This window comes from Crinia signifera, chromosome 5 (genome assembly GCF_055691185.1).
Source record: "Crinia signifera chromosome 5, ASM5569118v1, whole genome shotgun sequence".
Lineage (NCBI taxonomy): Eukaryota > Metazoa > Chordata > Amphibia > Anura > Myobatrachidae > Crinia > Crinia signifera.
The window spans coordinates 146,441,230-146,468,407 of NC_139221.1; the positions used below are offsets into that span (position 1 = coordinate 146,441,230).

A 27,178-nucleotide genomic window follows, 5' to 3' on the forward strand; every position below is an offset into this window, starting at 1 on the left:
AGGCGATGGCAATCATAAATTAAGGGGAAGTCCAGAAACAAAGTATTGTGTCCCTCCTGGAGAGGGTCATATTGGTAGGTATGATTGAATACCAAACCTTTCATCCCAAGAAAGGGAATCCAAACAGTGGTCAGGTAAGTATATATACTGATAGTATGAATTTAGAAGCAATTGGCCAGTACAATATTATGTATCTGAAATTATTTTATAACTTTTTGGACCCAGGCTAATTCATGACAGCAGTATCTTCACGAGCAGTCCAATATCTCATATCTGTCAGCTGTCAAGAGCAGCATGTGCAGCTGTGGTGGTGACAACAACCTGTCTCTCCTCTAGTCGTGCATTTCCTCCTCTCTGCCAGTGACAGTGTGATCACTGCAGTGAGTCTGTTCTGCTGTAGCCACAAGCAAAGATTACATTACAGCCAATAAGCGCCCGTGTCTCATAATGCAACAGACAAAGCAAATGCGTGTAGATCCTCTGTGATTGGTCATTTGCACAGAGCACGCTGATTGGATGTCAGTGACAGACTGGATAAGTTGGATGGAGCAGGAAAATAAGCAGCAGCAGCAGACGGAGACTCGGAATTGCAAAGATTACGCTACGTAGCGTCTCTCTGCGGCAGGTATGATTGCGTCACGTGTGTTTGTGTTGCTACGTACTTAGACGGCCGGGTCGTATTGCGTCAGCGGAGACCCGGAACCACACTGCGCTGCACGTTTATGTGTGTGTGCGGAGCCGGCGTTGCGGATACCCGGTTGGCCCACTGTGTTGTCATCCCGGCGCTGCTTCCGCTGCACCAGGGGCTCAGTCCCAGCCGCCGACTTGCCTGTCTTGCGCCTGAGCGCTCGCTGTTCTCATTACACACTGGTACTACTACAGGCTGTGGTGCTGAGAAGTGTCACACAGATGGAGCACCCACCATGCAAACCAGCAGGCCAGGTACTATTCCTGTTCACAGGGATGGGTCTGGCCTCTGGCCAATGTGTGTGTCAGTGTGCATGTACAGTGAGTGTGTTTGTGTAAGTCAGTGTACCCCTATACCCTGTACAGTGTGTGTCAGTGTGCCCCTAGACCCTGCACAGTATGTGTGTGTATACCTATATCCTGTAAAGTATGTGTTTGTATTTCACAGTGTCCCTAGGCCAGAGATAGGGAACCTTCTGCCCTCTAGCTGTTGTTGAACTACTCATCCCAGCATGCCCTGCTACATTTTTGTAATTTGACCATGCTTAAACTGTTGCAGAGCATGCTGGGATGTGTAGTTCAACAGTTGGAGGGCCGAAGGTTCCCCATCCCTGCCTGTACAGCGTGTGTATATATGTCAGTGTGCCCCTAGACCATGTACAGTATGTGTGTGAATGTCAGAAGTGTGCCCCTAGAAGACCGTGTAAAGTATGGGGCCCACGTTGCCTAACCTTACCTTCCCCCCCACAGCCTAACCCTAAGCCCACCCTTAGTACTTCCTTAAACCCCCTTTCCTCACCCTAACCTGCCCAGGTATACTCGAAATCAGCATCCTGGCAGTTAGGATTCTGGCGCCCGTATCTTCATTGATGCTGGGTTTCGAGCGCCGGTCTCCTGGCAGTAATCAGCTTGCCGGTGTTGGTTTTGTGACCGCAGTCATCTTGACCCCCAGCATGCCGGATGCATCTTTTGTGCACATATATTTTATTAATTATAGATATCAAGAGATATTGATACATGGATATATATTTATTTATATTTGACAGTTCAGTGTTCATCCTGTCATGGCATGCCACCCTTCGCTCCCTTCTAGCACAGGTGTTGGGGGCCCTTTCAGGATTTTGCTATTCTCCTACAAAGATGTAGTTACGCCCCTGGTGGCAGCTGTCAGTCTGTGCGTGGCTGAGTAGACAGTGATGAGCGACGCCACCGCTGACAAGATTCATGATGGCAGTGGCGCTCGTAACTCGAAGCACGGGGACAGCTGAGCCGAGACTCTGGGTCCTCTTTCCTTCCAGGTCCAGTCCAGAGTAATGTGTGTGACGTCATCTCACCACACGCCTAATGGGGCGGCCTGACCCCTAAATCTGGCCCTGAGTGGACTAGTGTAAAGTTTAAGGTATTTACCCTCTTCACTAAGGTTTTTAGTTGGTATCCTGGCACAAAATATCCCTACGGATCCCAACTCCGCGGGGGTCAGGGGTTTGCGCAGTGTGGGAGAGTTAGGATTACACTGTGGGTTAAATGTTAAAGTATCAGTCGGGATTTTGATTGTTTGGATTTCATTCTAGGATCCTGACTGGTGGTATGCTGTATTCTGTACTCAACCATCTGTGAGATCATTCCTTAGACCCAGTGAGATGGCTAGAGGATGTATATTATTAAAGCCCCTTTCAGACCTGCGACCTGGCATTGTGCGTGCCGGATCATTTTGCCGGGTGCAGTCTGATCCCCTTGTACACTGAGCAGCAAATGACCAGCTGAAATATGTCAACCCGGTAATTTTCTGAATTACACTGGTATTTCTTCAGTGTTAAAGGGACAACACAGGTCGATAATCCCAGGTTGGAGACACAGGATTTAAGACCCAGGTTGACCCTTTTACACTCAACAAATTACCGGGTAGAACTGCTTTACCTGGTAATTTCTTGTTCGGTGTAAAAGGGATATATATATAACAGTACTTGTATTAGTGTTAACTGCACTGATGCATGGTAATTTATAACCTAGTTCCTCTTTTTGCAAAATGTCAATATTTAACTTTTGTCATTGTTTGAACTACTTGGAATTACAGGTACAAGACTTGTTGGACGCTGCTTTCTGTGTCCTGACGTGTATTATCTATCTTGTATGTCAACATGGGAAAATCTGCAGTTGAGACACCTTATTAAACTTTCCATTCAACTAATCACTTTTGTAATAGTACAATTTTTAAACATGTTTCTGTTGCAGCAAAGAAGAGACACACATAACGTTGACAGAGGAAGTGGATTGTTCCCCTGAAAGCTCACAACAGCTCGAACCGGAGATTCTCAACTGTGCTGCAGATTTGTCGTGGTATAAAAGGACTAATACCTTACTTTCTGCTAGTAACAATGGGCAGGATATAGAAAATGGGTGAGTTCTCATGTTCTTATACAGAATTGCAACTCTGGGAAGTTATTACTGTTTCCCAATTGTTGTTTAATTTAATGATTTTATGCTTTTTAAAGCAAAAGTTTGCAAGATTCTATGTAATAGATACTTTATTTTTGTTTTAAAATGGCATTTCTTTTATTTTTTATTATTATTAATATCATTATTTGTAGTAGTACACGTGTGCATGAAAGGTTAATCATGTAACATGCTGTATTAAAGTTAAGAAAATAAAAAAACAATGATTCCAGTTTATTTTGGGTGAAGATTGCAGTTTAACCACTTGAGTGGTATGGCCGGAAATCTTCCCGGCTCAGCTGCGCTGCCGCAGCGGGCTGTCCAGGAATATTTCCAGGCATACCACGAATATCAAGGTGTGCGCCAGTAGTGCCTGCAGCTGTGCACCACTGGCGCATCACCTGCGATCGTACACCAGAGCTCCCCTGCCACTGCCGGTATTATTTGCAGGGGGACTCTGGAACGCTCTGGAGTTCAAGCGTCCAAGTCCTCTCGAGCCACCGCGAACATCCCCGAGCCTTGAGTCCATAGCGCGTGCACAACGCGATGGAGGGGGGGCACATATGGGGTTGAACTGATTTGCACCACTTATAATGGTGAGGTGGAACAACCTCTAACTTGGCCTTGCGCAGCAATAATAACAGAAAAGCATTTTCATTTGCATGGGGCTTCCATAAACCTACCACTGGCCCTGTCTCTGCCTGAGGGGGGGATTAGGGTGCAGGGGGAAAATGTGTGCCCCCCCCCCCACCTCTCCAGGACCACTTTAAGCCCTAATATGACTCATTAATGTATATGGAGTCACAACAACCAAATAAGATAGTTATAAAGGGTACACTCTATGGGTTGGGATCGTTGGGTCTACAGCAAGCTGGTCGACATGGTTCTAGGTCGATAGAGTCTAGGTCAAAATGGGGTTTTTCACCTTTTTTTTTTTTACCCAAATGTTGATATGGATACAGTTTCCAATGCATCGCTCGCAATGCTTCTGGCACGGTTCCTCGCTGCACTTCGCACGCTATTTTATTCTCCCATAACCCCCTAGTGGATGGTAGGGCATGAAATACTGCATGTCTCCTCAAAAAACAGTGAAAAACCCCATGTCCGACCTAATGACCCATGTTGACCTAACTGTGTCGAACCCACTCTATGGCTGTGTGCATGGGAACGGTAGTGAGAACGAATCAGACTAGCCGACTGCGAGTTGAAGCATACTGGAGACAAGGCTAGCTCATGGCAAGACCCAAGAGGATAGACCGCCCTGCTTGTGCATGCTTGCAGTCAGGTATGGGTCATTTGGTTGACCCATATTAAGTTGACATGGCTTAGGTCAACACCTGAAATCGGTTTGAAGGTCACTCAAGCATTAGGTCGACATGAGTTTTTCATGTCTTTGTGGAGAGAGCGTGTGTGAGCTAAGCATGTGCGGAAGGCTTGTAGGCTTTAATTGTGTGTTTTCACAGCATGTTTGAATCCATACAGGTCAATAGACATTTCAATATATTGACAGGTTCAGAGTTCAAGAACATGTTGTTTGAGATGCAGTCAGAGATGTATGAGTGAGTACTTGAAGCGTGAGTGTGAGGTGCCTTAAATTGCATTTTTCCTGAGTCTTCCTCCCTTAATCCAAAAATTTGCAATCATGCACAAGGATGATGTCACAAGAGCCTGTATTTTTAAATGTACAGTGTGACCACCTGTGGGAACTGCCTTCTGAGCACGTATCTTTTCTACATATCAGATAGTTACTGAACATCCACTTGATGTGGCCACATACATCTTGGCTTTTTTTCTCAATTTGTCACAACATGTAAAACACGGCTTAGCTGTTTTTCCAAATGTAGCAAGTAGATAGAGTCTAAAAAATTTCTGTAGCAGTAGAACTTGTATAAAGTAATAGATTAGAGAAGCAATTTTTTGGAAAAATCACAAAGTGTGACTTTTGCAGAGTCCAAGGTGTGCCATGTTGTGCCATACATGGTGCAGTAAAACCAAGATGTACGTGGACATACAGTGCATCCAGAAAGTTTTTACAGCATTTTTCACATTGTTATGTTACAGCCTTATTCCAAATTGGAATACATTTATTTATTTTCCAGAAAATTCTACACACAATACCCCATAATGACAAAGGGGAAAAAATATTTTTGGATATTTCTGCAAATATTTATAAAAAAAAAAAAAACTAAGAAATCACATGTACATAAGTATTCACAGCCTTAGTCAAGAAGCTCAAAATTGATCTTGCTACCACATTTTCTTGAGGTGAAAATAACTTAAAAAACATCATTGCTTTAGATGGGAGATCGGGCGCAATATAGCCCTTAGTATAGTATATGCTCTTCAGTATAATTGAGTCCTGGTAGTTTAGTGTTACCTAAAGGTGGTCACTGAGCGCATTGGTGACTTTCCCTTTTGGTAGGTGTTTCTCAGGATACTAAGAAAAGGTTGAAGAAAAAATAACATAGTATGCGTTTGGTAAAAAAATGAAATCCTAAAAAAGAAAAAAAAAGCCTCTTGCAAGTAAAGTAATCCAAGAGAAGAAGCCTGGCAATACATACTTACTGTAAGTCCTGGTGCTCATTCCACATCCCACGTTTTATAGTCCTGAAAAATGTATTATTTTCCTTCCCTCAAAAATTCAGGTGTTTATGAAATAGCCAATTAACTACTATATGGCAAAAATTGTGATATAAAAAAAAATAATAATAATTTTTGAGGTGGAAAATGATCACTGCTAATAGACCTCCCCCCCCCCCCCCCCCCCCCCCCCCCCCCCAATGTCTCCCATAGCCAAAGTGCTTGGTACCAGAGGTATTTTTTATATATAATTTTTTTTGTATATTGGAATATAAGTATATAAGTCTAAACACGGAATGCGGATATGTTTCATATAGACCCTTTTTTTTTTTTTTTTTTTTTTTTTTTTTTAAATAAAAAATTCTTATTAATGAAAAGATGGAAAAATATGTTCTGACAAAGGCTCTGCCTTCAGATAGCTGTAATCTTTTTATAGGTTATTATTTATTTATCTATTTACACTTTATTGTCCTGGAACATAACATTTAAATTTTGCCTTCTACAATGATTACATTTGTACCGACAGTAGCACAATCGAGTTGCTATGAAAAGTGAAAGCATGACTATAAAATGTAAGAAGAAGCTACAAAGATCAATCCTTGTATTTAGTGAAGGTTGCGGGAGGGCGCATGTAGGGAAAAACAGATGAAACCAAATCTGTATTTTTTTTATTTGTTATTATGAATAACCTATGTTTATCTCTGGTTCCAGATGATAGGTTGACAGTCAATAAGTCAACACTATATGGTCGATGCACGCAAAGGTGGAGATGTGAAAGGTCGACATTAGTTTTTCCACTAACTTGGAACAGTAAAGCAGCATGGCTCGATGCAATACACATGGTACACATGCTCAGGTGCTGACATTGACATAATAAAAAAAGAAACCTTTGCTTTGTCGATTTTGTGCATGTCGACCTCTTGGTGTAGACCTATTGACTGTCTATCCTACAATCCATACCCATTCATCTGGGAGGAGTTGTACTGGGTGTACTAAACCTGCAACTTGATCAGCTTCCATTGTATAGCTCGTGTCTCAGAGCACTGTGATGAAGATGCCGCCAGGACTGGTCAGAATACATATCTACAAGATTGTATGGTTAGATCGGCCATGGCAGAATACAATTCTTTCCTCATGCAGGATTTACAAAGCTCTATGTACAGTAGCAAATATAATGCTAAATGGTACCTATGTAGTATCTGGGCTGCCGATTTTTTTGATTGTATGCCTTAAGTTAAGGCATACAATCAGATGCGATGCGATATCGCATCGCATGCGACCATCGGATGCGATGACCCGATTTTTCCATAGGAATCAATGTTAAAATGGACTGAGTCCATTTTAACATGGAATTGAATGGGAAAAAGGGGTCCTTTTCATACCCCTACTATCCAAGTGGGCATGGAGTTGGATATAAACCTGTGGCGAGCCCGAAGCGTGGCGAGCGGACGGTATTCTGTGTCCCCTCGCGGGGCTCGCCACGCTTCGGGCTCGGTGGCCCGCTACGCTCGCCACAGGTTTATATCCAACTCCATGCCCACTTGGATAGTAGGGGTATGAAAAGGACCCCTTTTTCCCATTGAATTCCATGTTAAAATTCCTATGGAAAAATCGGGTCATCGCATCGCATCCGATGGTCGCATGCGATGCGATGTGCCCGATCCGACCCGATTTAGAAATCGGCAGCCCAGATACTATATAAGTACCTGCTAAATTATTCTCCCTTTGACTTTTTTTTTTTTTTACATTAGCATATACCTCTTCTGGGCGCTTAGGAATAACTTCTAGGTCACCAGTAGCTGATTTACATCATGCTGTACTGTTACTATACAGAGGTGTATTCAGAAACCCGATAAGAGTATCTATGAATAAATTGTGTGTAGAAAAATAACTCACTTTTTGGGTGTGAGAGAAATTCCTGTACTTGCTGCGGGTTGGGATCATTTGGTCAACACCATTAGGATGGGAAAGGTCGACATAGTTACAGGTCATTAATTCGACAATGTCTAGATCGACAGTCAATAGGTCAACATGGTTATTTTTTACCTGAATGTCAACATGGACACAGTTTAAAGTGCACTGCTGCGCTCACAATGCGTCGGGCACAGTGCCTCGCTGTGCTCTGCACACCATTTTATTCTCCCACCACGCCCTAGTGGATGGTATAGCATGAAATACCGCCTGTCTGCTCAAAAAACAGTGAAAAACCCCATGTGTTGACCTGACTGTCGAACTTATGACCTTTCGACCTAGAATCATGTCTACCTTTTCCCATGTTGACAGACCCATGTCGACCTAATGACCATCATGCTGTAGACCAAATGACCACATCCCACTTGCTACCATTTTCTGATGCACGACAGCTTGTGAATTGCTTATGTCTTGCTTTTCTAGTTCTGTCAGTTTTCTGTGCTAGCTTGCAACCTGTGGGAGTGTAAGGATGAGTAATTGATGACACGTTTCATGGAAACCTTTACTACTGAATGAAATTCCTCACAAGCAAAACATCTTTTAATATTTAGAAAAAAGCCTGATGATTTCCTGGATACGGAAGAGATTTCTACTGACCAGCTTCAAGGAATAATGGCCTCTGTGCCCCTGAATGCTGCTGTGGTGAATGCGATTACAAAAAGGTCATCTGGCGAATGGACCACTGCAGGTGATGGGAACACAAACATGGGAAGCCTAATTGACTGCAGCAAGCGGTCCAAGTTGCTTCAGGATTCCCATCCTCAAGTGATTGATGGGTAAAGATTTGCTATTTTACCTTTTTCCCATCCTCCATGTATCTCTTTACTTTACTAACATATGAGGTTGAAAAAGACATAAGTCCATCGAGTTCAACCTATTTATAAAATTATATATATATTTTTTTATCCTATTGGAACTCCCAGTATGCGTTTAATGGTTGTATCACTGGATGTTTTTCTCTGCTAAAAATAGGTCCAACCCTTTCTTAAATATATTAGGTGAATCAGCCATCAGAACCTTTTCTGGCAGATAATGCAAGATCTTAACTGTGAAGAACCATTTCCTTTGCTGTGTGTGAAATCTCCGTTCCTCCTGCCTTAGGGTGTGACCTCATGGTAAACAGAGCACCTCACAGTTCTCTGTAATGGCCCTTCATGTATTTATAAATATTAATAATGTCCACCTCTTACACACTTGCAGAACAAGTCAGTGCTGCACGAAACGCCCACTTCTCCTCGGCTGCACATCGTAAACACTATCAAGCCATATAGGGGTCTTTTTGGGGCCTAGTTTTTCAAACTGCCATCCTGTCTTGCGCTGCAGTGCCACTCTTGCATGAGCCATGTGTTTGTGCCGCACACTTGTGTGGCTTAGCATAGTTATCCAGCTACCTCGGTGCAACCGTTTGCCCTAAAAACAATATTGTGAGGTGTTCAGAATAGACTGGAAATGAGTGAAAATGAATGTTTATTGAGGTTAATAATCACGTAGGAGCAAAAAAAAAAAAAAAATTCTATTATTTTTGTTTTGGCAAAACCCATTAGAACCCAAAACCTGAAGGTAATCGGAACCCAAAAACGCAAAAAGTGGCCGGTGCACATCGCTAGTATTTACAAATACATTTTGTCTGTGTCGCTAATGCTTTTTCCAGTCTGTGTAGCCAGAGGGCTACTCTATGCAATAATGAGGAACATTGACTGCTAAAGTCTACATGTGTGTACACCGTTGTGAATGAGTTTGTGATGGCTCCAGTGGGCTTCTATATTTTCTGGGTGGAGGCTTCATTTGCGATGCTTAGCAGTTCTGTACCCTAAACATTTGGAGCAGCATAGGCATGTGTGTGTACAAACATGAGTTATGCCCAATGTTTCTTAGTTAAATTCTTGACATCCTGGTGTAACACTTTAGTGAAGTCATTGAGGCTTTCCTGACCCTGATATAAATGTATTACTGTGATAAATATATAAGCAAGATAAATTATATAGCATAACAAAAATAAAGGTAATCCATAAGCAAAAATGCAGTGTTTTAATAACATTATTTCTAATTCTTGTGTTAACACCAAAATACATTAGATGCAAGGTGAGCTGTTGACATCACAGCAAGAGTTGCAGACGCGGCCCAATCTTGCCAACACCCTCTGGGTGCTCCGAGGAATGGGCAGGTTGCTGACATGCTGTGATGTCAGCCGCCCGCCCCTGGCAGACAGGTTTCCACCTGCATTTGCATGGGGATGCCCAGCATTTTCCTGGGTGCACCCAGCATTGCGAACTGCGCCCCTCGTGTGGGCGACATGGAGACTATGCAGTCTCTGAGGGCGCATGCACAGAAGTCCCGTATGTGCAGAGCTTCACAATCGGTCCCCTGTGCAAACATGCGGGGGATCAAACAGACCCAAATCGGGGCCTCTCTGTCTTGTATAGTATTTTGTTATTTCATCTAGTTGAAGCTTGAGAAAAAATAATACAAACTCTTCATATACACCGCATCTGTGAGTCACATACTTTGTCTCATTTTGTTTTAGTAGCCATGATTCAAGTAGTGAACAAACACATTTGTCAGAGGTTCTGGCAAATGTAAACACCTGTGAAGACTCCAGAGATGATGATGAAATAAATAAGTCTCATGCACCAAGTCATGAGTCTCAGGACCCAGAACTTAGCATCGCAGAGGTTCCAAATCAAAATGCATCTGATGGGATCAGCAGTTCACAAAGAACAAACACAAAGAAAACTGTGGTACAGTCGTGTGCAGTAGAAAAAGATTTGTCCCTGGACATGTGAGTAATTAAATTGTCGTGATGAAGTTAGCAAATTCCATTATTTATTTATGCACCTAGATTATTACCAAATTATCTTTTAGGTCAGTGATTTTTTTATTTTTTAACAATATTAAAGAGTTTTAAGATGTCTGTCTTCATTTCAAATACGTTTTGACAGGAATGAAAATTGGGTACTTGTTTCCTAGAACGGCGCCCACGATTTCCATCGTATGGGCTCCTAAAAAATGTCATTGCATCGCATCCCCTTGGAATATTGCGGCATGCGATGCGCTTTTTAATTGTACAAGCACTCATGCCATGAGATGTGATGGGTGCTTACAATGAGATGTAACCCCCCCCAGTATCCACTCCATCCCGAAGCGTGGCAGTACACGTCCTCCAAACTTTTCATACCCCCCACTATCCACGTTGGCGTGGAGATTATTTTAGATAGTGTGGCGAGCACAGCGAGCCACCAAGCCCAAAGCATGGCAAGCGCTGCGAGACCCTTGTGGGGACACGGATTACTTCACATGTATTCCGCGTCCCCTCGCGGGGCGCGCTGCACACGCCACACTTTGGGCTCGTATTCCAGGTCCGCTCGTCACGCATCGGGATCGGACTCCACGTCCCCTCACGGGACACGCCGGACTCGGTGGCTCGCTGCGCTTGCCACACTATCTAAATTCAACTCCACGCCAACGTGGATAGTAGGGGTTTTGAAAAGGTCTGAACGCATACCACGTCCCCTCGCGGGACTCGCTGCGCTCGCCATGCTTCGGGATGGCATGGATACTCTGGGTTACATCTCATTGTAAGCACCCATCACATCTCATGGCATGCTTGTGCAATTAAGCATCGCACACCACTAAATAAGGTACACGATGCCATGCGATGGGCGCCGTGCTAGGAAACAATTACTGAATTTAGTATGGCGTACTTATGATCTTTCCTGCTACAGAATTGCTGTATGCTGCTGATAGTACTCCTGTACCTGTCACACTGGCAATGAAAAATTGCTTTCAAGTAACTTCTTGATTTGTTATATGAAAAAACTTCACGCTGTGTTTTTCCTAATGTGTTACTGTATTAAAAAAATAAATACTTCCTGAAACCCTAGTGTGCCACTACAGTAAGGCCACGTCCCCATTGACATGGTTACTAGTGTTCACATTCGCTGTGAAACTCTACATATGGAGAAAAAAAACCTGCAGTAATTACTAATAGTGGGTACATTCAATTAGCCTAGACTTGTATTTACATAAGTATAATTGAAGTGTGTGTGTGTGTGTGTGTGTGTGTGTGTGTGTAGTGTTCCTTCTAGGAACTAGGGCGGGGGGGTCGGACCGGGCCCACCGACATCACTACTTTGGGTGTGCCCGGGCCGCCGACCTCACAAAAGGGCGTGCCCGGCCGGCGTCACGCAAAGGGGGCGGACCCGGCCACCCGGAAGGCTGTACACTGCCGGGGAAGTGCCGGGCATCGCTATGTACAGCGGCGCCGGGCTTCCCCGGTCACAACAGCGGTGACAAAGGCAGGCTGTTTTAGTGGGGCGCTGCCAGAGGGGCAGGGCGCATTTTTCACTTTAAAAATCGGGCAGGGTGCAGCGCCCTGCTAAAACAGCCTAGCGGGAACACTGTGTGTGTGTGTGTGTCCTCTGCTTTCTACTCCCACTGCCCAGTCTCTGCAGCGCGGGCCCTGGGACACTGGACCCTCCTGGGACACTGGCCCCTCCAACAGGCCCGTGTAAGAAGTACCTGCTCACCCCCCCTCTCGACTGAACTGAATATAACACCATAATCAGACTTCCTTAAGTGGATACTTAACCCCTTGAGTGGTGGATTTTTCTGGGGCAGGACAAACTTACCAGGGCAGGCTTGTCCTGCCCCAGATATACTCACTGCAGAAGGGGCAGCTGCTGCATTCTACAGCAGCCCCTGCAACCCTGGGGGCTGCTGCAGTCTGCTTCGGCGGTTTACGCCGCTTGGAGAAGTTTGGGGCCACTTGAGGGGTATTGGGGTGCTCAGCCGTTTGTCTGTTTGGGCATTCCTGTGTTTTGACGCCCGCACGGCCGATTCTCCCTGAGTAGCGACGAGGAAGATCAGCGATGGGGAGGAAGATCAGTGACAGGGGGTATGGTGGTTCACTGCTGGGGGCACCCTTTCTTTATAGTGGCATGCCCTGGAGACCCTGCTCCTGCAGCACAGTTCAATCTGAGAAATTTTTGGGCATACCACCGAAGGGGTTAAAGGCCTGTAAGGGTCCATTAAATGAAAAACATTTTTCACTTTACGAAACTTTTGAGAATTGCATAAACTTTCCCCCATCTTTCGGACGGGCCTTAAGACTAGTCATGAATAATTAATGATGCTTATATGCCACATTTAAGGTCGCAAATACTATACAGGGCTTCATATAAAACATGTACAAGTTGAGTGCGTGTTGTGCCATTGCTGGTGTTTCCAAACCATTGCAGTGGCACATTGTGATGCTTGTGACTTATTGACTTGTGTGTGTGTGTGTGTGTGTGTGTGTGTGTGTGTGTGTGTTCACACAACAGTGCTAATGTTTGCTTTGCATTTAAGTTCTGTTGTGTTCCGTGACAGATGCACATCTGAGATTTTCCATCTGCCAAACCAGAGACATATGGTTTGCTAAAATTCACTTGCCTTATGAATTACTCTTACACATCCTTAGGATATCCTTACATAGCAATAAGGATCAAATAGGGTTTAAGGGCAACAACATGGTTAAAAAGGGCAGACTAGATGGGCCGAATGGTTTCTTTGACTACTACTATGTTCTGCAACTGTGAGTGTTGATTGCCAACATTGCTGTGAGCAATACGCCAAATATTGCTCACTGTTTTTTTTATTTTTTTATTTTTTATTTATTTTTTTAGTATACATAAATACAAATATAGCCAAGTCTTTTAATTGAAGTTTTTGTTAAATATTTCACCCCAAAAAATGAACTGTCCCTTTGAGCGGCGCTGCCATTTTTTTTTATTTATTTTTTTCAACATTCAATCTTTATTTCAAATTTTCATATTAATAACAAAGGGGTAAACAAAATAACATAACAAAGGGAAGTTGGAATTGAGGGAGCAGGGCGTACAGAGGTATTGATGATTTAAAGTACTAACAAAGGTAAGGACAAAAGATAAGCAAAGTACATTGAATATGTTAGACATCAGAGGCCGTTAAAGGTGACTCGTTTAAATCAAAAGGAGAAGGCTGAGACTGTGACATGGTATGTGTTGATGGTGCTCCCTTTCCCTCTGTGACATAGACATGCCATGGGAGCCAATTAATAACAGGAGAAGAGAGTACTGTGGTCTCCATTTCAAAATTGAACTGAGTTTTAGAGACCACTTTGTCAAATGGGGGTATGAAAGGGGATTTCCAGTGTTGGGCAATAGTGGCTCTGGCAGATAGTAGGATATGGCCTAAAACATAGCGGGCAGACTGGGGTACTGAGCTAGGGTACCAATGTAATAGAGCCACAGAGGGGTCCGGAGATAGTGTGAGACCGAGGACTTCAGAGATGAGGGTAAACACTTTAAACCAAAAAGACTGTATAATAGGGCAATCCCAAAAAACATGGAAAATGGTACCTTCATGGCTGCATAGGCGCCAGCAAAGTTTAGAGGTAGCAGGCCATATTTTATGTAATTTAGCTGGGGTAAAGTACAATCTATGGAGTAATTTAACATGCATTTCAGCATGATTGGTACATTTAGAGAGGTAAAAAGACCTATGGATAGTTTCCCATTGTTTCAGAGTAAAGGTGCGTTGGAGGTCATTCTCCCAATTCAGTTGAGCAGGGGACTTAACTAGCGAATCCGGAGGGGACAGTAAGTAGTACCAAAAGGATATGGCCCCACGTGATGAAGCTGTAGTTAATCTCTAAAATATGGTCAGGGGGGGCATGGAAAGACTGGAGATCCACCCACCTTTTCTACCCAACGTTTAAGTTGGGAGTAATAAAACCAAGCTGAGGGGCCCAAGGGAAACTTTTCTCTAAGGTCAGAGATTGATAGAAGAGAGGATTGTGAAAAGAGGCCTGTAAGAGAGTCAATACCCAGGCTTTCCCAATAGGAAATATGGAGATGAGGCAATATCATATCTAAGGCCCTAAGGGATACATTCCTAGTAGGGAGGGTACAATCAAAATGGCTAGAGTGTCTAAGGTCCAATACTCTCAAGAACAGAAGCAGGGGACGGAGGGGAATTAGGTCGAAGTTGTCGGGGTAACCACAGAAGATCAGCAAGTGGAAAACCATGGTAGAGGGCACGTTCCAAGTCAACCCAAGGTTTAGAGTGAGGTGGGAGAGACAGATCACATAATTGGGAAAGTAAGGCTGCTTCATGGTATCTGTTCAAATCAGGAAGGGAGAGACCCCCTTGTGGCCGAGAGCGGGTCATACGAGTGTAAGCTAATCGGGGGGCTTACGTTTCCACACATATGTCAGCATCAATCTTCTCATCTGGATCAACAGTTTACTGGGGACAGCATAAGGAATGGAACGAAATAGATACATTAATTTTGGGAGTAACATCATTTTATATGCCGCTAACCGGCCTAACCAAGAGACCCCGTGGTTCATCCAGGACTCAGCTAAGGTAGTCAACTGGGTCAGCCAAGCAGTATAATTAACTGTATGAACATTTTGAATATTGGAGGGAATAGAAATACCTAAATAGAGCAGGGAAGTATCTTTCCAGTTAAAGGGAAAGCGTGATTTCAAGGACCTTACGGTCTGAGGAGTGATATTAATGGGGAGGGCATCTGACTTAGTGGTATTCAGTTTATAAAATGAGGCAGCACTAAAGCTATCCAGTATGTTATGAAGTGAAATTAACGAGGTCTCTGGGTCCGTTACAAATAATAAAACATCATCAGCAAACAAGCACAGTTTATGAGAAGTATCACCAATCTGTAAACTGGGGAAATTAGAGGATAAACGGATCATTTGGGCAAGGGGTTCAATGGCCATAACAAACATAAGCGGTGAGAGGGGGCACCCTTGTCTAGTTCCATTAGAAATTTGGAAGGGCGAGGAAAGAAATCCATTACTATAAACTCTTGCTGAAGGACCAGTGTAAAGGGCAAAGATAGATCGTATAATGTCCCCCTGGAGACCGAACTTGCATAGTACGGCGCTGCCATTTTTAATGGGTATTTTTAGGATATTTTGAAAAGGTACTAAAGGCTGACTGCAGTGTCCACTATGTTCTTAGTAATCATTGTAACTGTTTTGTAACGCATTTAAAGGCCCATACACACTGGGTGACTTTGAGCTGAAAGTCGCTCAAAACCGCATGTTTGAGCGGCTTTCAGCTCAAAGCCGCCCAGTGTGTATGGCCCAGCGATCACCGGGAAAGCCGTTCATCTACTGGTAATGCCAACAGATGAGCGGCTTTGAGGACAGCTTTGCATAGCGCCTCGGATCTCTTAAGCCAGTAATGTGAGGAGTCTGACTTAACAGACATTTCAGTGATTTTTCAGACTCCTTGGATCTCTTAATGAGCGATCAAAGTAGCCCTCAGAAACATGGAGCTGTGACCCCATGCTGAGATGCAGTGGTGTATCTATAATGTGTGCTCAGTGCACATGGGCCCTTGAGTCCCAGGGGATTTTTTTAATACTAACTCCCTGCCATCCAGCAGGAGCGCTGACAAAATCCAGGAAAAATAGTGCGGGTGACCTTTTTTCTGGCGATCTGCGCATGCACAATGGAGTCCGAGCGCTCTAGTGCTCAGACTCCATAGCGCAGTGTGGAGTCACACCCTACTGCTCCCGGGAGAGAGAGGAGGAGGCTGCACACGAACCTCCTCCTTTAATGTTGTCCCTGCTGGGATGGTGTGTGTGTGTGTGTGTGTGTGTGTGTGTATATATAAGCACACTTATGCTGGATATACATCAGTCCAACTTTTTTCCAACTAGTTATTTTGGATGGAGTAAAAAAACCTGGAACTGGATGGGTGCAAATGTTGTTTATAATTCAGTAATTTGCTCCCAAAATATGGAAATGTACAAAAACTGTCGTTCATACACGGTACTGTAGTTGAATCTGTTTGATTTAAACAATATGACTGAATGTTTTTGTCCATAATCCTGGGTTTGTGAGCAAATAGCTAATAGTCCTATGCTCCCATACAGCCAAATAGATGAATGGTTGGGTTAAAGTTGGTATGATGAGCAGATTACGGTACAAATGGTAGACCATGTCGACAGTCACTAGATCAAACACTGACTACTAGATCGACACCTTGAAATGGTTAACCTACCCAAAGTCGCCACACGCTTATGGTCGAGTTTTTCACTTTTTTTTTTTTAATCTGTCAACATGGACACCATATAAGTGATGCTGCACTCAGCACACTGTTATATTCCCACTCTATGCCCACTTTGATAGTAAAGTATGAATAACCACCTTTTTACACAAAAAAGTGAGAAACTCATGCCGAACATATCTATGTCAACAATTTCAACGTATCGACCATTAGTGGTTTACCTAGTGACACTGTCTACCCAGTGATCACATACGGGTGAGCATTGGCTTCTTATTATGCATGGAACCAGGCAATTGATGTTGCTAAGAATACACCATAAAATATAAGATTTGCCATGACGTGAAGGCATATACCTATAATAATGTGTGTTAAGCATTGACCTATCCTCCACTCTGAACTGCTTTCAGGTTAAATGAGCTGCCCTGTCTGTAGTTTGCCTCTTCCAATGTTTTACTGAATGAACCTATTTCTGTACAATTGTGTTCACAGCTGATAATATGAAGCTTCTAGTGCAGCAGTGGGCAGGCTGTATGCAGAGGGTGTAGTATGGCCAGCTCCTCACCAACATTGATATTATGGCTAGTGCTAGATGTACGTATATAGTTGTAAAGTGCAACGGAATCTGCTGCTATATAAGAAACTGTAAATTAAATAAAAAATAAATATAGCAAATTGTTAAAGATGGGATAAGGAGGAGAAATTATTTGAGGGCTCTTTTCAATGTTGTCCCTATAATGTCTATTAATGTATAAAAATAGGGATGAAGACCTTTACCGTGATGAGGAGGAAATTGAAAAAGAAAAGATACAGAAAGTAGCTCCTACACTTGAAGAAAAATCAAAAGGTATAATGGTTTGTTTATGTGCTTTTCCTCTTTCAATTTTCACCTGCGTTGTGGACGATGCGCACCATGCATATTGGACTAGATTGCATCGCAACTGCTTCAAAACTCATGCAATATGTAGTGTTCATTCTAGCACTCGCTATCTTTGAAAACCCATGCAGTTCCTCTTCCCTGCCTGGGGTGTCGCTGTCTGCTGTAGTGCTTCAAACATAGTGTGGTCTGTATATCTGCGCTGATATGCAAACTAGACCTGTGCTAGAAACACCACAGCAGACAGCGACACCCCAGGCAGGGAAGAGGAACTGCATGGGTTTTCAAAGATAGCGGGTGCTAGAATGAACACTAATATGCTAAAGCAGTGTGCGTTTTGAACTAGACTATAAACTATTTTGCAACCTTGTCCAAAAAGTGCTGCACTCACTTTTTGTACCTTGCAATATGATGTATGCAGGAGAGCGCATTGCATCGCAAAGTAGAATAGCAACGTGTGTGGGCACCTTTACACTGTTCATACTGTACAGATGGGGCCAGTCCCATCATACCTGGCACATCGCCAGAGATGACATCGCGGCCGATCCCGGGTTTGGCCTCCCTAGTTGTGGCGAGTGAAGCGAGCAGACAGTGGTGCTGCAAAGCATTTTTTTTGCTCGGATGCATGTCTCTAGCAGCGTCAACATTCATTTGCAATACAGAATTTCACTAGAGTGAGGTGGCGTCTGCACATTTGCTTAGAAGTGTAATTTGTGGCCAGCGATCAGGTCTGAATTAGGCCCATAGTACATACGTAATGAAACACCAAATTATAAAATCAAAGCTGCACTATTCAATTAAATATAAAAATGAACATACTCATTGTACCAGTATATATGACTAGAATGTAGGTGGAAAGAAGAGTACTGTTCCTGATAAGTTGAGAACCTACAAGATCCACTCATGGGTCTAAGGTTGGAAATGCAACTCATGATGGCATTGATGGGAAGCAGCAGTGCCAACTACTTCGCAAATACACATTGTGGAATGACCTCTGAAATTTTTTTTTTTTTGCCGTAGATTCACTTAAACTAGGGGTGGAACCAGAAGTTGACATCATAGAATATTGTCAAAGGGAGTGGAGAGGCACAACTACAGTAGCACAAACAATGAAGAAGGTATTTTATATGGACAATGTGTATATGCAGTGCTGTGCGCTAATCGTGAAATAGTTTACCAGACAACTTCGTTATTATCTTGGACCCATCGGAATTGGTTTATTTAATAATGTCCAATACAGCTGCACACCACTTCATACAATGGAATCTCTAATTGATCTGAGGTGTTGATTACCCTTCTCATGCGTTATCTTACAAATACAAAATACAAATGTCCGCATCTTCTGTTTCTTGTGGGGTGTTTTTTTTTTTAAAGGCAATTTGTGTACAGATATATTTATCTCCTAAATATACAGCTAAGGCCTGTTGCTACAGTTTACATAATCTATGACCAGCACTGATGTGGTTGCTAATGCCACATTATTATAACCAGCCACATATGTTTTTCATGCAGTCAAGATAGTATGTGGACAATGAAGGTGTATCAACATAAAAGTAAAGGGTTGCTGGCCTTTATTTTGTAATATTACATAATAAAAGCATTTACTTTACTTTGTTTTCAATTTTTATTAGTCAAGTATACAGTAATTTAACTTACAGTTCTACAGTATTTTGGAATGTTTCAGGTGATATGATCCTTTTTTGTGTGTTTTTATACAGTTCATTTACTTTTTTTTTAAATATATATTGTTACAGGGCTATGAAGAAGTGTCTCACTTTTTTGGTTCCATAAGACGAGTGAGAGGAGATAATTACTGTGCCTTAAGAGCCACTTTATTCCAGTGCCTTAGTCAGACTACAAAGCTTCCGCAGTGGCTAAATGATGACCATCTAATGGAAGTATGTACTGTTTATCTTCATTAATTCTGTTAAAGCTCACACTTTTTTTTTTTTTTTTTTTCTGTGCAACATAAATGTCATTTTAGTGTTAGCCAGCTACTCACATTTGGACCTTTATTCAATTTGTCAGCTGACATAGGGTGGGATGTATCAGTGCAAGTGGATGAAACCGATAAAAAGTATCTGATGGGGCGCTGGGTGGTGAGCTGCTGCAGTTAAATGTCACTCCCGTATAACAGATAATAGGTGAAAAAGGCATAACTGCTGTGTGTTGGTAGGTGACACCAAATTTGTTAAAACCATAAGTTTATATAACATAATTTTAATAAAAAAATATAATATATATTAAATTTATAAAATTGACATATATGTGAATAAGAGCAATAAATGGTAAGTGACTTGTGGCTCAGGTGGTCTGTATGAATTGTTATGGTCACTGATAGGTCATGCGACCTGTTGTGTCCTTTCCTGCTAGTACCTTGTTGATTTATGCAAAATTTTGGGAGCAAATAGAAATACTACTTCTGTAGCTTTATGGAGGATGCACCCAGGAGAACCAGATGCTGTGGTGCCGAGGCTGGTCTGGACACTGGGCTCTTGCAGGGCTGGAATGTATGACCAACATAGGCAATATAGAACAGGAAGATATGGGAACATTTACTTCTACTAACTGTAGGAACTTGAAAATTTCACCTCCAAAAAGGACTGCACTTCCATTATTAGAGGAGTAAATCTGGAAAATGCTACTGAAGTAGAGAAACAAGTAAGGTGCTTACCTGGAGCCACAGCTCCAAGAGATAAAGAACGCATGCTAAGAATTGTAAAGGCAGCAAGAAAAGATGGGGAGGTGGATGTCCTCGTCCACCTAGGCACAAATGACCTGGTTAATCCTGACGTCATGGCCGTAAAAGATGAAGTTAGGAACCGCTCTAAAACAGGTGTCATTCTCTAACTTTTTCAGAAGTATTGCCAGTACACCAAGGGGAAGATAGAACTCTGAGAATCAGAAACTTCAATGTTTGGCTAAGGAATTCATGCAACGAGGAGAGATTTGGATATTTAGGTCAAAGTCAAGCTACCTGGCAAGACAGAGCCTTATATAAAATGGATGGCCTGCACCCATCTTCAAGGGGAACGAGAATATTAAGTGAGAAGTTTGGAAGCTTCATCAGCAACTATTTAAACTAGCAGAGGGGGGCAGTGAACCAAATAAGAATGAAGAAATCTGCTCCCCCAACCTAGAGGTATTGTCTCTGCAGGCAAATGGAACAGGAAGCCTATCCACTGCAACAGACGATAATGCCAATCAAAACCAAATAGATATAGGCAGGAAGATGAACATAACTAGCACCAGGAGAAGCACAAACAAAACTTTAAGAGCTATGTGTGCAAATGCTCGGAGCTTAGGAAATAAAATCACAGAACTAATTGCAAGGGATGAACTGGATATTGTGGCTATTGGAGACATGTGCAATTAAAATCATGACTGGGACATAGCTATACCAGGATATGCTTTATTTAGGAAGGACAGAATGGGAAGAATCGGAGGAGGGGTTGCAATATATGTGAAAAAAAGCATAGAGCCTACCTTAATACAAAATATTGAAGAAAAAACTGATAATGGTCTTTCTTAGTAAACCTTTTACGGTTTTACACAAAAAAGAGAAAAAAACTGCAATAGTGTAATACAGTTTTGTGAACAAATGTATGCATATATACTTTACAAGGTCTTTGTTAAGACTCGCACCCTTTAATTTTGCATACTTATTGTATACAATATTTGCATCGGGGGGGGGGGGGGGGGGGTGTTTATCGTCAATGTTAGATCAATTATATCCAATCCGGCATTCAACATGTAAAACAGGTCTGATATGGTGCAGTATTTTTAAATAAAATCCAAATAAATACATGTACAATGTTCAGAAAAGTGTGGCAGAGTGGACGCTCACCCAGCATGTGGTCCCCAAAAAATTGCAGACATACGAGCAGATGTTAACAACAATCATAGGCGTCCCTAGTTGGGGTTCGGGTCACGCAAGGTCCACACTTTCCTCCAAGGCTGGGCAATTGCAGCCCTCCAGATGTTGAGGAACTACACATCCCAGGATGCTTTGCATTAGTTTTTTGCTATGTGGCCATGCTGAAACTGATGCAAGGCATGCTGGGATGTGTAGTTCCTCAACATCTGGAGGGCCGCAATTGCCCAGCCCTGCTCCAGGCCAACGTGTTTCATTTATGTCCCTATAGATTGTAAGCTTGCAGCAGGGCCCTCCAACCTCCAGGTTGGTCTGTTGTTACCCAGTTTGTTTTATCACTGTCTACAATTGTAAAGCGCAACGTAATCTGTTGCGCTATATAAAAAATTTAAATAATACAGTATGTACAAGCTTGATTCAAATCTGGGCTGTGTTTGCACGATTAAGAACCACAGTGTAAACCAGACACATCATTAACTTGTGATTTTCTTCTATGCAGGCCTGAGTGTTTGCTTATGAAATGTTCTATAGAGGCTTGTTGGCATAAACTGCAGCTGCAATTTCAGTAAATATGTTAATTTTATAAATGTTAAGTGATGTAAGTAAACCATATAGCAAAAATACATAATGTATAGATTTGCATACTTTGTTTTATGATTAATCTCACAAACCTTCAGCTACAAGATCTAGACAGATAGCCTAAAGATGGATGCTCCCATAAGATTCACAACTTTTGGAGAGTGTTTGTACACATCCACAGTCCTGTTTTATCTAGAGAAGATTTGCCCTGCTTGCTGATCTGATTTGATGGGAATCCAATAATTTATGACAGGGCTGGGCAACACCGGCCCTCCAGATGTTAATGAACTACACATCCCAGGATGCTTTGCATTAGTTTTGCTATGTGGCCATGCTGAAACTGATGCAAGGCATGCTGGAATGTGTAGTTCATCAACATCTGGAGGGCCGGTGTTGCCCAGCCTGGATTTATGAGATATGTGATCGTACAATGTCTGACAAAGTTGGAAGTGTGTATGCACAATCATTTATTCTGTCCAATATTACTACTACTGCTGATCTTGCTGTCACGGCTTTTTTTAGTGGATTAGACGGTATGTTGTAATGTGTGCACAAAAATATATATGCATGTTAATCTGGAGCTACACACATAATTGCATACCTCCCAACAGTCCCGATTTTATCGGGACAGTCCCGATTGTCAGGGCCTGTCCCGATGTCCCACCCGCGGGCGGCAGTGTCCCGCGGAGTGGGGGGGCTGTTGGGAGTCCCCCCTGTCGGCTGCTAAGCAGCGGGGAATAGACGCTGTGCGCATGCGCACAGCGTCTATTCCCGCAGCCAGGGGGCTGGGGGCATGGCTAGAGGCTCACTGAGCCTCTGGGTCATGCCCCCATAGTGGCAAAATGGGGGCGTGGCCTCGCGGGGGAGCCGCGAGTATAGGCCATGCCCCCAAAATTAGGCCACGCTGGGAGACCTGGATTATTGTGGTCCTGAGGGGTCTGTAATACCCAGCAAGCTGATTTTCGAATGATTCTGACTGGAGTGCTGCACATCTTGATCAAATATATATATATATATATATATATATATATATATATATATATATATATATATATATATATATATATATATATATATATATATATATATATATATATATATATATATATATATATATATATATATATATATATATATATATATGTATGTATGTGTATATATATATATATATATATATATATTTTTACACATTTGCCAGCAGGGGGCCGGGAGCCGTTCATTAATATTCATATATTCACTGCACTCTGGTCCCGATCATTACATATGCCGCATCGGGACCAGTGAGTGCAGCTCCTATCCTAGCCCCCTGCCAGCTCTAGGGGGGCTCTCCCTGAGTCAGTGCCAGCCCTCCTTCACCCCCACAGTGTCCGGTGCAGGCAGGCTTCCATCTTCCTGCCTGCAGCCGTCGCCCAGCTCCCTAGCGGCATTTACTGGGGGGATACAATTTGCCACCAGCGGCAGAGAGCCCGTGAGGCGCTGAATAGGGCGGAGGGGCGGCTGCCGCCGAGCGAATCTCCCTGAAGGGAGAATTGCGGCGAAAGTGCAGCGAATCCTACACAGGATCCGCTGCCGCCCACGATTCTACCCATGTGGACACTGGGCTCAGCTCACCTACAAAACGGTCAACATGCACACATTTTGTAGAATGGCCCCGGTCCCTACATCTGCTTTTCCACCAAACACAGCAGCATGGGAATCATGCTATATTGCCGTAAAGGGGTGGGGGGTTGTGACCACTCAGGACCAGTTCTGCCCGCTGGATCCCCAATCATAATGTTTCTATGAAAACCTTTTGGGTTTAAGTACAAATCTGAATATACCTTTTATGGAGCTTATGGTTTTATTAATTGCAATTTTTTTCACAGTTGCCTGAGGAGCTTATTAAGAAGTATGAATGGATTATGTCGTGGAGATTCTGGCATTCACATGGGAGCAAAAAAACCTGGGTGCGGATAAAGATGTTTCTGGAGCTGCTTAAGGAAAAGGTACGTGCAACGCATGTAATTTCTTCTTGGAGCTAGTGTATTTTACAAGCCTCAAAATAGGCGTCATCCTATTCATTAGCGAAGTATAGTGCAGGATATGGAAGTAATACAGTGATAATTTAGTTATAATTATAAAATGCCTTTGTACAATTGAATGACACATTCAATGTGTTTACAAATACCTTTTATTGCAGGCTAAAGATCAAGTACAATCTGCCATTAAACATTTTGACTCCAGGGATATTAAATGGTATTGACAGAAAGGAAAGCTGGCAATTTAATGCTAAGAATCGGTATTGATGCAGTCACTGCAGAATGATCACCGTGTATGTCAGACCTGTTTATGAACTTACCTGCTTTTTTACTTAATTTAAAGCCTGTATTATTGAGCGATATATCCTGCTCACTGGGAAGTCTATACCACGGGTATGGACCATAGTATAGACAGACCTTTAGGTCTACAAGCTTTAGGTCGACATGACTGAAGGGCAACATGACAGTCAAAAGGTCGACATGGGGGTTTTCACTTTTTTTTTTTTTTTTTAACCGGAATGTTGACAGTCAACATGGACACTAAAAAAGTGCACCGCATCTGCTCGCATTGCTTGCTGCGCTCGGCGTGCTTCGGGCACGGTGCCTCGGCATGCTGTTTAATTCTTCCACCTAGTGGATGGTTGGACATGAAATATTGCGTGTTGGTACATGTCTGCTCAAAACAAGTGAAAAACCCCATTTCAACCTTTTGACTGTCCACCTAATGACCATGTCGACCTAATGCTTGTTGACCTAGTGACCATATCCCTATACTACTGCAAATCTTGGCTGTTTATTTTTTTGTTTTGTATGTTTTATTCAGCAGAAGAAAGTCTGTTTATTTCATACACTAGATTTGTTTCAAGTTTTGTTTGATACTTACGTGCGGGATGTCGGTTGTCGGGATTCCAGCATTGGGATTCAGAGTGGTTTTGGGATTCCGGAACCAGTCTTCTGTCTACCAGCATCATGAGTGCCAGGATGCCAACTACATCCCTATGGCACCATCATTTGAAGTTGAGCAGTATCCCTCCTAGGTGCCTTTCATAGTTACCATCTTGCGGGCAAGTGTGGTATTTTTCCCACAATTTTGGCAGCATTTATGTAAAAAAAACACAGCAGCCAGTGCACCGCTGCCCTCTGTGATAAAGTGGCTAGTAGCAGTAGCAGCAGTACTTATGAGTCAGACTCATTACTGTATGCTGTGACTGGCTGGGCTGTAAGAATCAGGGGAGAGGAGATGCTCCACCCTTCCCTTTTCTCCCCTTCCTGTTACCACCATCTACCTGCGTCATGTGCCCACTACAGGAAAACACTAGACTGGTATTTAGCGGTAACTGTGCACTGGTTGGTAAATCAGTAGCCTGGGACGATACAAATAAAAATAATAATAATGTCTTAAACAATATTAGTAATTGCAAAAAATGGCAGCGATGTTAAATTAAAGACTGCAATATACAGTACACTGGAGTAAACTAATGAGGAATACTGTAGATAGTCCAATATCTCTCGTTTGAAATAGTGTCTCTCTGGAATTATTCATCTAGAAAAATGGCATATTGTATGCATGGCAGTTTCTATGGTTACCAAATGCAAACCTTTTATTTAAAGTACATTTTTAAATGTTGCAGCTAAATTGGCTCAGTTGATGTCAGGGCTCCTGTTCAGTCTAAAACTAAAGTCCCGTTTACATACATCAATGTTTTTAAAAGCAAGAAGTGTATCTTATGTTTATATAAAGAACATTACATCTCCGCTTATATTGAGCCCACTAATATTTTTGTGAATTTTTGGACATGAAAAAAGACGGCCACCTGACTGAGGGGTGCATGAAGGTGTGTAATATTTTAGTATTTTGTTCCTTATTTTGGTGGACTCTCAAATTTTACAGCCTTGCGAGTCCCCCAGACACCACCAGCACGGCCAGCTGTCCACCAGACACTGCCTGCGGCACTGTTGGCTCTTGGGTGGGGGCATAAAAACCTATGTGCATAATTTATTAGAAACTTGAAGGGCAGTCCCAATATTAAACAGAGGAAAACCTATTCGTACATTAGCCCGGCACTGTATACCACCAGAAGCTGGCTTTCACCAACTAAGGGTACCTTCAAATGTACGGGCTGCGTCAATTGTGCATTTGTAACAGTGGGCACACATTTCACCCATCCTTTGACTGAAGCTCAAAATGCTATACCATTTTTTTTTTTTTTAACCTGTGAAACCAAGTATACAGTCTATGTATTAATTTTTATTTATTTACAGTATCTTATATAGCACAACACTTTTGTTGGTAAGCTGCTCAATCAGAGGTGTTTCACTCAGGTGCCAAAAGGGAGGGGTAATTCTGTCTAGGAAAAAAACATTTGGTATCCCAATTGCACACTGAGTGAAACATAACTACATAATAATCACATAATGCAGAGATTTTGGTTGCGTATATCTTCAGATATAGGGCTAAGCCCCCAGGCCGTACGTCAAGGCATCTCTGTCACTGGGGGTCCCTAATACTGGGTATGGGTCTGGGGTGTGGGCCCCCAACATGCCGACACAGGCTGAGTACTCCAGTGCAGCGCACAAATGAAAATTAGTAGGGTTTAATATGAAGCACATAAGCGCTATGTAGGGAAGTGAAGGTGTGATTAAAATACAAAATATATACAATGTGATAGGAAAAAATAAGTGTTAATAAAGTGTTAGGGTGTGCCAACCTGGAGCAGACCAGCCCTACCAACACAGGGGGCACCACACTCCCAAACCCATCCCATCCGCATTATCTGATTATTATGTAGTTATGTTTCACTCAGTGTGCAATTGGGATACCAAATGTTTTTTTCCTAGACAGTATCTTATATAGCACAGCAGGTTCCGTTGTGCTTTACAATTGTATTAATGTGCCCGTAAGACATATGTTGATAAAACTACTAGGATGGTTAAAGAAAGGATTGGTTTGCGCAGAACCTCAATCAAAAGGCCTTGAGTTTTGTTGCTGTGAATACTCCTCTGGCGGCACACCATTTTCATGATGCTGGACATTGGCCCTTATTTAGATCTGATTGCAGTACAAATTTGTTCTCAAAATGGGCAAAACCATGTGCACTGCAG

At 42.7% G+C, this 27,178-nt stretch overlaps 1 protein-coding gene across 4 annotated transcripts in view; it reads left to right on the forward strand.

Annotated features, from left to right (window-relative positions):
* The first annotated feature begins 470 nt into the window (after nt 1–470).
* OTULIN (OTU deubiquitinase with linear linkage specificity) overlaps nt 471–27,178 on the forward strand; it is a 38,271-nt gene continuing 11,563 nt past the window's right edge. Inside the window, exons 1-8 of one of the 4 annotated variants that reach the window (XM_083188097.1) lie at nt 471–625; nt 2,920–3,084; nt 8,223–8,447; nt 10,199–10,450; nt 17,490–17,575; nt 18,626–18,723; nt 19,360–19,503; nt 23,924–24,043. In XM_083188097.1, coding sequence (XP_083044223.1) covers nt 8,284–8,447; nt 10,199–10,450; nt 17,490–17,575; nt 18,626–18,723; nt 19,360–19,503; nt 23,924–24,043 — 864 coding nt within the window. In that variant the 5' untranslated portion in view covers nt 471–625; nt 2,920–3,084; nt 8,223–8,283. Of the gene's footprint in view, nt 626–702; nt 943–2,919; nt 3,085–8,222; nt 8,448–10,195; nt 10,451–17,489; nt 17,576–18,625; nt 18,724–19,359; nt 19,504–23,923; nt 24,044–27,178 lie in introns of those variants that run through there. The other 3 variants (XM_083188095.1, XM_083188096.1, XM_083188098.1) reach the window with 3 other exon arrangements.